The sequence below is a fragment of the Squalius cephalus genome, assembly GCF_949319135.1.
Source record: "Squalius cephalus genome assembly, chromosome: 14".
Lineage (NCBI taxonomy): Eukaryota > Metazoa > Chordata > Actinopteri > Cypriniformes > Leuciscidae > Squalius > Squalius cephalus.
The window spans coordinates 31,198,055-31,210,192 of record NC_137135.1 but is presented as its reverse complement, the minus strand read 5'-3'; the positions used below and the strand labels follow the sequence as shown (position 1 = coordinate 31,210,192).

Here is a 12,138-nt window from a genome sequence, read left to right as displayed (position 1 = left end):
GGAAGTTTGTCTGGGTTTTCCCAGGCTAATATTTATGGCTCTCTTAATTAAAAGATGACCATAGAATTTGAGAAAATGTAAATGTTAAAGGTGCATTTTGCACGTGGCATTAAAACATCATAAAGAAAAGACAAACAAATTATCTTAGTTACTCATTTATTGACAGATCTGACATAATCCGAGGACATTTTAAAAGAGCAGGCAATGAGTTCAATGTTTCCTCATTAATGTACATGTTCAACTGAAAAACTGGAACTGGCATGTAGTGAATAGGTCCACCGTTCTCCTCCGTCTATATGGTGACTCTTTTTAAGATTTGTTTTTAAGATTACAAGGTCCGTTTCTTGACTTCATCCACCAGATCCGCTCTGGGCACATCCACCTGCAGGAAACCAGACAAAAAATTTGTGATTTTTAACATTTTTCTTGACTCGTTATTGGATTGGACTGTTGAAGGTTATAAGAGGAAAACTGGATTAAACATGCAATATGGGGTCATGAGACAAACGTAGTCTGTTTTAGTGTGGAATAATGCATAAAATTATTCTATAATCAGTAGGGCTGCCCCCTGATAGTCAACTAAACGCTAGTCAACCAAAATTGTATTAGTTGGCTAGTCACAGAAAAGAAAAACTCCACAGAAAGTGGCAAAGTAACAGTTCATGAGACAGATTGTTAATGATGGGTCCTTGTGGTAATTACAGTACGTCGGGTAGGAAATCCAAACGTTCACCTATCAACATGAGAAATATATATTTATAGAAAGCTTAAAATGTCTACTTTAAAACAAACCAATAAAAAAAAAAAATACTCTCTGCTAATGTAATCCATATGAATGGTGGATTTCTGTCAATAGGCACGTTCAAATTTATATAAGCATGTGATTAGTAATGGCAACTAATGGCTTAGACTAGAAAAATCTTTAGTCGGGGGCAGCGATAATAATCAGTTAGTTAAATGTTTTGTGAATGGCATTTCAAATTATTGTATATAAATTACATACACATTACAGATTAAAACAAATCCCAGATCTCAGTCTATAGAGATCTCACCTCTTCTCGGGTGGCCACGTTGCGCAGTTTGACGACTCCGTCTTTGAGTTCTTGCTCTCCTAAAATAGCCACCAGTGGAATCCCGGTTTCCTCACAGTGCTGCAGTTGGCTCAACAGCTTTGGGTTTTTCTTATATAAAACTTCAGCCTGCAGCACACAATACACAGAGTCAGAGAACCACAATACAACTCAACTCATTTGTTTTCTTAATATGATATCCAAGCATATACAGACCTTGATTCCAGCGTTCCAAAGCTCTGTGGTCAGTTTGAGTCGCTCTTCTAGAAGGTTCTTCTGCGCTGACGCCACCAGCACTTGAGTTTCAGTGGTGCGCACCTTCTCTGAAGATAACTGGAGGAGATGGGAATATTCCATATTTGTATTAAAATACCTTTCATATTAAAACACAGTGGCACTCTTCTAAAAATATACTCAAATGATTAATAAAAAAAATAAATATAGATAAAAATAATTTTAAATAGCATAAAAATAAAATCAAATAGACTAAAAAAAAAAATAGACAATTAATCTTCCCAAATTTGAGGTTGTAAATGCCTTTCATAATAAAACAGTGGAACCGTTCTAAAATGTTTAAAACTGATTACATAAAATAAATAAATCTTCCCAGTTTTAGATGATATAAACCTTTCATAATAAAACTGGGGCACCATTCTAAAAATGTACTCAAATTATTAATAATTAAAAAAAATATATAAAGTGTAAATAGCATTTAAATCATTAAAAACAGACCATTGATGTTCCCTAATTTTAGATTCAATACCTTTCATAATAGAACTTCAAAATTCAAAGAAAAAAAAATTTATTAATAAATAAAGATGTTTAAAAAGCATTAAATATTTAACATGAATCAATCTTTTCAGTTTTACATTTTAAATACCTTTCATAATAACACATTAGCACCTTTTTATAAATGTGCTCAAATAATAATATATTTTGAAATGGCATTAAATATAATTTTTTAAATATATTTACCATTAATGTTTTCCCAATTTTAGAAGAACACTCAGAAATGTCACAATACAGAAGGTGAATGTGTTGCAAATGCAATTTCATGTTACATTTAACTGTACTCCTAAAACGCTATTGTAGAACACTTGCTTCCAAATCAGACTTTAGTTATAAATAAACTCCCATCTTTTTTTCTGTCTTTATACGCCCTCAAACCTGCCCCTCTTTCTCTTACTCACCTCGGCCTTCTGCTCCATGATGGAAAAGATCCTCTCAATCCCAATGCTGACGCCCACGCAGGGCACTTTTCTACCCTTGGGGTCAAACATGCCCACCAGACCGTCGTATCGCCCCCCGCCGGCCACGCTGCCAATGCTTACACCCGCCTCATCCGCCCCGTTCTGCTCTGTGGGTGTAGGCACTGGTGCTGGGACGGTCTGGGATAGCACCGCTTCATAAATCACACCGGTGTAATAGTCCAGTCCTCGTGCCAGACTCAGATCAAACACCACCTAGAGAGAGAGAGAGATTTAAAAATTAATGGGGGCAAACGAAAAGAACAGGACCACAGATGCAGCCAGTGAATGGGTGTGGGGAAAAAAGCAATAATGAACATGAAATTATAACTGAATTTACTGAAACGAAAAACCACTTTAATCAATTTTATAGGGTGTGTATTTCATAACTAATGGGTCATAAAATATAAGAAAAATGCATGTGGAGCATAAAAAAATTAATCCGCTGTGATGTGATACAGCATTGCTTTCAAGTTAATCAAGTTTTTTGTTCTAACCTGTTGGAATTTTGTCACTACACTCTGATTGGCTGGGATGTTTGTCACCAATATTGGCAAATTATCACTTTTCTTGGCAAACATTAATGCAATTTAATGCCTAATGCAAATATAAATGTAATTTAAATTCTATCGATTGATGGCATTAAATTAGAAAATACACAAGTAGAAGCATTTTCAATCCATGGTACAACCACGGATCTATATTTAAATGACTGGATTGCGCATGACATCATAAAAACTGAAGCCACCGCTTGTGTATTCATCACATTCTATTAAATAAATAGGAAATCATCAGATTTAAATAAGAAAACATTACCTTACAAATCAGCATTAGGCTCCCTATACATTCTTACAATGCAAACGTCCTAAACATTTAAATGGTTATTTGTTTTGCGTTGTCAGGCGTATGGATTTAAAGACATCAAGCCTTATTTCCAAACATTTATACTGTCGCTCTGAGCAAGATGATGAGCTTTTCTTATTTATATTTGCATTAGGCATTAAATGACATTAATGTTTGCCAAGAAAAGTGATAATTTGCCAATATTGGTGACAAAAATCCCAGCTAATCAGAGTGCAGTGACAAAATTCCAACAGTATATATGCAATATAATAATAGGGGCTTGTATGTATTGTAATATTTATTGTATATTCGAATCAATTTCTGCTTATAATCCCATATATCTGTTCATGCATAATATTTTCTGCATAATTACGTAGATAAAGAAATCTATTTTGTATTCGGTCAGTTACCAGTATCGGCAGTTTGCGGAGACACAATTTCTATCGCTGAGTCCAAAATCAAATAGTTCCCTTCTATATAGCATACGAAAAACAGTACGCCAAAATAGTACATAGTATTTGAAAAACAGTATGCCAAAATAGTACATAGTATTTGAAAAACAGTAGGTGAAAAGTACCTGAATGACCTACTACTCCCACTGAGATTCTGAAGTGTGCATTAAATGAACACTAAACTATCCCATGAGGCCACAAGAGAGGATTTGTGAATGGCAGTGAAGCGACTCGACTGACACTGGTAGGTCACATGATAGTAACAACATTCGGCCTTTGGATGTAGTACGTCTGATTTTCATTCACACTACCCATATTCATACTATATAAAACATACTTTTTTTTTAACAGTTGCGAAGTTAATTCAAATGTAGTACCCCATCAGACGGTACACGATTTCAGACACAGGGTATTTATCACTTATCCGGCCCGAAAAGACCATAAACATTACAGATAACGTCTGAAGTAACAATTAATTTGCATACATGTATCCACAAAACTAATCCTGTCCCACTGTTACGTTGCAAAGCGGGTGATTTTAGATCAAGGTTTTCATGTATGATGCTGTCGGAATACCAATGTGGCTTCACCGCCTGCCGGCAGTTTAAAACGCAATGAGCAATCCAGTCATTCATATAGATCAGTGGGTACAACCCACTTTTTGTTCAGTATTAAGGAATAGGAAATAACTGACTTTTCTTTTGAAGCATTCTTGACCTCTGACCTCACCTTGTCTGTGATCTGGAAGAGCTCCAGGTAACTGAAGAGCTGCTTCATATCCGTGAGCCCAGCGCAGGCCTGTTTGCTCTGGGACAGTTTGGGGTCCTGAAGCAATCGCTCAGCCAGATCCTTCCCACCTAAAGGTCAAAGATGTCAGTGGATGTAGAAAACACCCCAGGTAACATATCTGGACAGGGAAAATTTGACTGTAAGTGATTGTGAAAAGATGGTGTGATGAATGTTACTTACCCTGCATGCTGACATACTCCCCGATCCGATCGGCAATTTCCTCTGAAAGACCTTTGTCATTTACCATCTCCTTTTTTACATCCTCCCAGGCCATCTATAAGCACAACAATCGGCATGTAAAAAATTAAATTAGGGCTGGGTTGACAGATCTTCAGTTTGATGAACCAATATAGATTCTTAAATAGCAAAAATCCATCTATTAGTCCATTTTCTGTTGATGTGTGATTGATAAAAAAAATTAAAAAGAGACTAAACATTTGTAGCACAATAATTGCGATAAGATTTATACTTTGCTACATTTGTTTTCCTTAAAGGAGAACTCCGGTCAATTTTAACATTGAGCTCATTTTTTTGTAAATTTGGAGTGCTGTCAGTACAGAGAACAACGACAAAAATCGGTTCATAGGTTTAGTACCTATGATCACGCGCGTGAACTCGACAATCGACTACTGTGGACTTCAACCGAAAACAGGATGTAAATACAGGTATGTGCGCTGGCTGAATTAACATCACTTTTATTCATATCTTTCACATCTACTGCAGTCAGATTCACCGTGTTCACTCTGAAGGAATCACTCAGAGGGCTGGGCACTTGTAATGACACATCAAGGATGTTAAGAGGCTAAAAGCAGGTTTAAGACTTGCCCCATTGAAGTCAACAGGGTGCAAATTTTAAAAAGAGGATAACACGGTGTAGGCAACACCGATTTTTGTCATTGTTCTCTGTATTGACAGTACTCCAAATTTACAAAAAAATGAGCTCAATGTTAAAATTGACCGGAGTTCTCCTTTAAGAAGAAATTGACATGTACTATACTTGATTTATATAGAAACGAATCAAAATTGAATCAAATCAAAAGTTGCACTCGAATCAAGCTTGTGAACTGGAATTGATTTGTGAAATCTGTCAAAATCCACCTCCACACATTTCATAAGATTAAAAATATTCAAGCGTTCTCTTGTGGTTTGATCTCTCACCTTGTCCAGTTTGTCCACTGTGGAGCAGATTGTGCGGAACTTCTCGTCCGGAACACCGCACACGGCAAACATTCCGTCTAGAATGCGTCGGTCATTCACCTGAAACACCACAACAGTGACTATTCATCTCAAGCTTATAAATATACAAGAGGTTCTACAAAGACTCTAATGACCACAAACACTTTCCCAATGCTGACCAGCAACTAACCTTTATCCAAAAATCTCCAAGTTCTAATTCGCTCAGGATCTCGTAGACAATTTTCAGACACTCTGCATCAGGGATCATGGCGTCGTACTGACCTGCAATATCGAAATCCTGCAGCCACAGAGAACAAGAATTATTTATATTCAGAATTTTGAAAATAATAACTACACTACTAATACTACTAGTAATAATGATAAAGATAATAATAAATTATATTATAAACTGATTTTATTAGGGGGCGTTTTGCCTCAAGATTCAACAAGACAAAACATTTTTCTCTTATATCTCACGTACAGCCTTTTGAGAAATTAAAAATGTAGAAATGTATAAATAAATGTCATAGTGCCTCCATTATGCTTTTTCGGATTTTACCTTTCATGTAGTGTAAAATTTGTCTGTTTGTGAATGTAAAAGTTCTGTAAAGTTCTTGTATCAAAATGCATGAAAAAAAGCTAGTCTCCCAAAAGAAAAAAGATTCTGAACTGCCTGAAATGAGTCGTCAGTAATTCCAGTTTTACTTCCAGCACGAACCAATGTAGGTTTGTAACTCGTTTGCATAATGCCAGCCTATGGTCTTCATTGGCTGCCCAATAACAACGTCTACTTTGACCCTCAAACACTGTAGTTGTAACGGAGACTGGAAGAGTTTGGTTCATGCTGTCGACATGTCGAGAAGACGCCGTTTTCAGCACTTTAAGCATGCACTTCCATTAAAAACCAACAGCATCGTTACTGTTCGTATCAATATGCATCAAGTGCTGAGGAAGACTTTGGAGCTGAAACTCATCTATGGTAATGGCGTTTCGTTTCCACACACACTGTAAGCAGTAGACCAATCACAACAGAATAAGCCATCTGACCAATCAGAGCAAAGGAGGCTCTCAGAAAGGAGGGGTTAGAGAGACCGGATCCTTTTAAAGGATTAGTTCACCCAAAAATGAAAAATATGTCATTAATGACTCACCCTCATGTCGTTCCAAGCCCGTAAGACCTCCGTTCATCTTCGGAACAGTTTAAGATATTTTAGATTTAGTCCGAGAGCTTTCTGTCCCTCCATTGAAAATGTATGTACGGTATACTGTCCATGTCCAGAAAAGGTAATACAGACATCATCAAAGTAGTCCAAGTGACTACAGTGGCTCAATCTTAAGTTTATAAAGCGACGAGAATACTTTTTGTGCGCAAAAAAACCCCAAAATAACGACTTTATTCCACTATTCATTTCCTTCTCTCTGGGCCTCGAGTTTTTTCACGTAGTGTAACAGCGTAGCGCATCTGGGTTGTACGTCACACGTAGGCTCACTATTGGTCGACGCTGGTCACGTGTGTGATGCGTGTGACGTACAACCCAGAAGCGCTGCGCTAAAACACTACGTGAAACCACTCGAGGCCCAGAGAGAAGGAAATGAATAGTGGAATAAAGTTTTTTTGCGCACAAAAAGTATTCTCGTCGCTTTATAAACTTAAGATTGAGCCACTGTAGTCACTTGGACTACTTTGATGATGTCTGTATTACCTTTTCTGGACATGGACAGTATACCGTACATACACTTTCAATGGAGGGACAGAAAGCTCTCGGACTAAATCTAAAATATCTTAAACTGTGTTCCGAAGATGAACGGAGGTCTTACGGGCTCGGAATGACATGAGGGTGAGTCATTAATGACATATTTTTCATTTTTGGGTGAACTAATCCTTTAACAACCATTTTCAGACACTGAGAAATGAGGTGATGTGCAATGCATATTATGAGAAAAGTGGATGCATGTAAACCTATATAAAATGGTATAATAGGTTCTCTTTAAACAAACAGAAAGCGCAGGTGTCCAGACAGGTCCCAGAATCCAGAGCGAGGTACTCACACACTGGTAGAACTCCCTGTATCGGCCCCGGGTCATGGCTGGGTTGTCTCTACGGTACACTTTAGCGATGTGGTAGCGCTTGATGTTGGTGATTTTGTTCATTGCGAGATAGCGGGCAAACGGGACCTGAGGAGGACAAAGTCAAGGAGCCAACTGCAGACAGCACTGTTGAATCTTCAAAAAAATGTTATGGAGTTGAGATGAGATTGTACACCGGCATTTGCATGATATGCTACAGCCATTCATGCAGCCAGTGAGGGACCATATGCTAGATGGCTTTTACAGCAATATAATAAAGACACCAATCAGCATTAAATGTCAAATTATGAATTCATTAATTTAAACAAACATTAGATATTAGTATCTATTAGCATCTAGTATAATTAATATATGAAGAGTTCAGATGCAAAAGCCTCTAAGTGCCATCTGAATTTTTCTTCTAGAATGACCATTTTTAGCAAGCTTGTATATTTAAGTTCAGCAATTTCACTTAAATGACAATTAATAGGTAATTTTCATTGCCATTTAAGTGAAATTACTGAACTTAAATATACAAGCTTGATATATCTAGAAGAAAATTTCAGATGGTACTTAGAGGCTTTTGCATCTGAACTCTTCATATATAAACACTAGACTATGCTACAACTTTCAATCTATGTGCTTTTGCTTTTTGCTTGTTAATTTCTCTGTAACACTTTACAATAATGTTCATGAACTAACAATTAAGAATACTTCGGCAGCATTTATTAAACTTTGTAATGTTAATCTCAGCATTTAACAATATATTTTTAGGATCAAAAGTTGCATCTGTTAACATTACTGCACTGTGAACTAACATGAACATTTGTATTAACTAACAGTTAGAAAGGTTAATAAATCCCGTAAAAACATTGTTCATTGCTAATTCATGTTTGTTAATGCAATAAAAAGTGTTACCAATTTCTCACATTGACACAAAAAAATGGTAATTTAGGTTTAAATCAAACAACCTAACAGATGCAAATCGATCCGACTTTCCCCAACAGCTATGCATCTGCAAAAAGATTCAATATAAGATCAATAAAAATGTCTTGTGGATACAGTGAGGTCATATCTCAGGGACAGAAGTTCTCCTCCCTGGTCCTTCAGATCGTAAATGAGTTTCGAGTCTTCTCCGTACTTCCCCGTCAGTGTCTCCTACAGAAACGCAAGTAAATGGTCATTACGGTGAGTTAATGCAATTATGTGACGCACAAACTGATGTGTAACCGTTCAAGAGACCTTCAGCTCAAAGACGGGGGTATCGATGGTTTCAGCACCATGGCGTTTAAAGCAGTTGATGATGATGATGAAAACCTTTTCTCTTACAGCCATCTGCTTGGGGTTATAGTCCCTGGTCCCCTACAGAGAGGAAAGAAGAGATCAGATCAGAACGAAGTAGCTCACTTTAAACAAACCCACGTAATCTCACAAACCGTGTCATACCTTGGCTGTTTTGAGAACAAACGCATGTTTTCCCTCATCTCCTCCCAGCTGAGCTTTGAGCTGCAACAGTTTGGCCACCTCTTCATCAATCTGAGAACAAACAGCAGTTTTTATCTTTAGTATAATCATCACGCAGAAACATGAAACTTATCAAGAAAATAAGGATCATTTTTCACCCCAAAATCAAAAGAAGCCCATTTGAAGGATTTATTTTTGCCTAACAACTTACATCATGGTAGTATTTGTTGTACATACTGAATTAAAATGATGCTGTTTTTAATTTTTTCAAAAATGTATTTTGTCCAAACAAGATGGAGGGGTAAAAGAAAATGATCAAATCTGTTGTTATTTATTTAACCTTATATGTTTAGCATTCAAAAGTTTGTGGGCTCTAAGATGTTTATGTTTAAAGAAGTCTCTTACACCAGTGCTGGGTAGATTACTTGCTAATTGTAGTCGATTACTGAATCCAAATTGTATGACAAAAATTGTGGTTAGTAGTAACATAATCCATGACATTACACATTTAATGTAATATAATCTGACTACTTTTGGCCTAACTTTGGCCTTTCCCTGAAAGGGGTTTGTGAGTTTAATGAAAAGCTATCAAGTAATTAAATCATAAAAATAAAATAAATCATTTTTAAATAAAAATATCTTAAAATATGTACTAAAAAATATATTTTATTTGTTTACCTGCATGTCACGTGACCATTAAAGGTGCACTGTGTAATTTTTAATCTAGTGGTGAGGTTGCGAATTGCAACCAACAGAAGTTACGGTGGCCGACAGGAAAATGTGTCGTCGTCTGAGACAGCGGAGAGTAGCCAGTTAAGCAATGAGGTTTCTTTACAAAGATTTAAGAAATTAGGTTTACTTAATTATTCAGTGAAACGATATGTTACTGCGAATATTATTGTTCCTTGTTCATCATTGTGTCAGTGTTTTAATCGCTGACTTTAGCTAGCTTCTTTGCACGAAGAACAACATGGTGACGAAACGCGTTTGTCTGTTCAGGGCCACTGTAGAAACATGTCTGCGCATTTCAATGTAAGGGGACCCGCGGTGTATGTAGATAGAAATGGCTCATTCTAAGGTAATAAAAACATAACTGTTCATTAAGTAAGGTCTTTATACACCACTGAAAACATAGTTATGTAGATGATATTGCATTTCTGTCAACAGATCCTCCTAAATATTACACAATGCACCTTTAATCAACATCACAGAACCGTAAACTTAATTTTATTTTTTATAATTATTATTATTGACTTAATTTTATTATTGACCTAACTTATCATTAAAAATCTAAGGGCTTACTTCAAGTAAATATATTAGGTCAAAAAAGTTCAGCTGACAAGTTGGGGAATCCCTGCATTGCATGTAATTATGAAATGACTTGAATTTGTACATTTGAATGTGTTCAAAAGACAAAAGTCTTCTTTAGACAGCAATGCATGGTAATACAAGACTAAATTCAATCTGTTCATCATATAAAGCAATCAAGTCTCAGAAAATTTGGACTAAACCACTCAATTCATATGGATTAGTTTTACGATCTCTTTATGAACTTTTTGAAGCGTCAAAGTGGTAGTTGTGTAGCTGTCAATGGAGGGACAGAAAGCTCTCAGATTTCATCAAAAAGATCTTTATGTGTTCTGAAGATGAACGAAAGTCTTACAGGTTTGGAACGACATGAGGGAGAGTAAATTATGACACTTTTCATTTTTGGGTGAACTATCCCTTTAAGAATTTATATAAAATATATATTTTCGATTTGAAGTGAAATGTGACCTGTTCTTTTCTCAGCCTTCAATAAATTCTGTATGTTTTTGGATTGGAAACAAAATGTGAACAAATGACAGATGGCATGCCATGTATGCTAAAAGACATAAGATGAGCAGTGACTGGATTGTGACTGAAATAAAAAGGCACCTGTGATAAAGTCATTCCAGAAGAGAAACGCAGAGATGGCAGGAGCACAGCAGACCGACGGCCCATGAGTCCAGCACACAGGCGCATGGAGACCAGCCCCAGAGCGTTCATTACGCAGTCCAAACACACACACACACCAGTCACAATACCATACGGTCCAAAAGCATCCACAGGTGAACGGTCCAATCCCACAAACAGCAGGGATATTCCAGGTGTGCGGTGGTGGTGGTGATGATGTTGGTGGTATCCGTGGCAACAAGCAGGAAGAACAGGAGAAAAGTGGTGAGCAACCCTGTCACTAGGGGCCAGTAACAGAGGCATCACAGCAGCGAGGAAGCAAAACATGAGAGGAGGCAGTCAAAATCCACCAGCATCCCAAACTGAGTTAATCACGCCACACCTCTTAGTTAACCAGATTAGGGCTTTCTATCACCCCTTGAAATGTCAATCCCTCACATTATACACACATGGGGCTTTTGTTAGTCATATTTAAAGGGACTATCGACATCCAGTCTCACTTCTCAATCAGAGATCACGTGATTTATGTCACAATACCTTCACATTTTCATTCTAACCCAAGCAATTACTACAAATAAATGCATTTCGAAATATCTACTGATCAACACAGATTTATTTATCCATCTATATAGAGTATTGATGTCCACCATGGCTGACAGATTGCATCAGCTGGCTAACCGTTAGCATCATGCCGCATGTCTAATGTAGAATACCACTCGTTAAATCTTGAATAATGATATTGAAGCAATTCCATCTCTTAAAACAGCTCATAACCTGCCATGCAGAGCAGACCTAACCATTTATGATATCCGGTTTTCTCATTTGAGAGATAAAGCAGGGCAGCCACGGGTCACACCATGTGTTAATTCCTTCATTAAGCTTTAAAGAACGCTTCAGAGCTCATACTAACCTGCTCTTTGCTTGCTTTCTCTGATTTCAGTTTCCTGACGACCTCTCCTTGTGTTTTAATCGCCTCCTGTATTTGCGCTTTATCGGCCATGGTGCTCCAGAGAGCCGATCTGATGAACCTGCGACTGAACCGCAGCTACTCTGCGGGCGCACAGATTTAACGTCACTGCATTCCCTCCGATGAAC

General features: G+C 37.2%; 1 protein-coding gene across 2 annotated transcripts; it reads right to left on the bottom strand.

Annotated features, from left to right (window-relative positions):
• Positions 1-139: 139 nt before the first annotated feature.
• On the bottom strand, positions 140-12,128 carry hars (histidyl-tRNA synthetase). 2 transcript variants are annotated; one of them, XM_079891714.1, is made up of 14 exons: positions 11,954-12,105; positions 11,026-11,323; positions 9,091-9,180; positions 8,887-9,006; positions 8,707-8,802; positions 7,627-7,752; positions 5,768-5,875; positions 5,560-5,658; positions 4,582-4,675; positions 4,342-4,469; positions 2,261-2,533; positions 1,287-1,403; positions 1,053-1,199; positions 140-382 (listed from the first exon to the last, which is right to left on the bottom strand). In XM_079891714.1, the coding sequence occupies exons 2-14, from the start codon at positions 11,134-11,136 to the stop codon at positions 329-331; spliced, it is 1,563 nt and encodes a 520-aa protein (XP_079747840.1). In that variant the 5' UTR covers positions 11,137-11,323; positions 11,954-12,105; the 3' UTR covers positions 140-328. The 2 variants fall into 2 exon arrangements, with proteins under 2 accessions (XP_079747840.1, XP_079747841.1); XM_079891715.1 differs by lacking the exon at positions 11,026-11,323 and having other exon boundaries at positions 11,954-12,128.
• Positions 12,129-12,138: the final 10 nt, after the last annotated feature.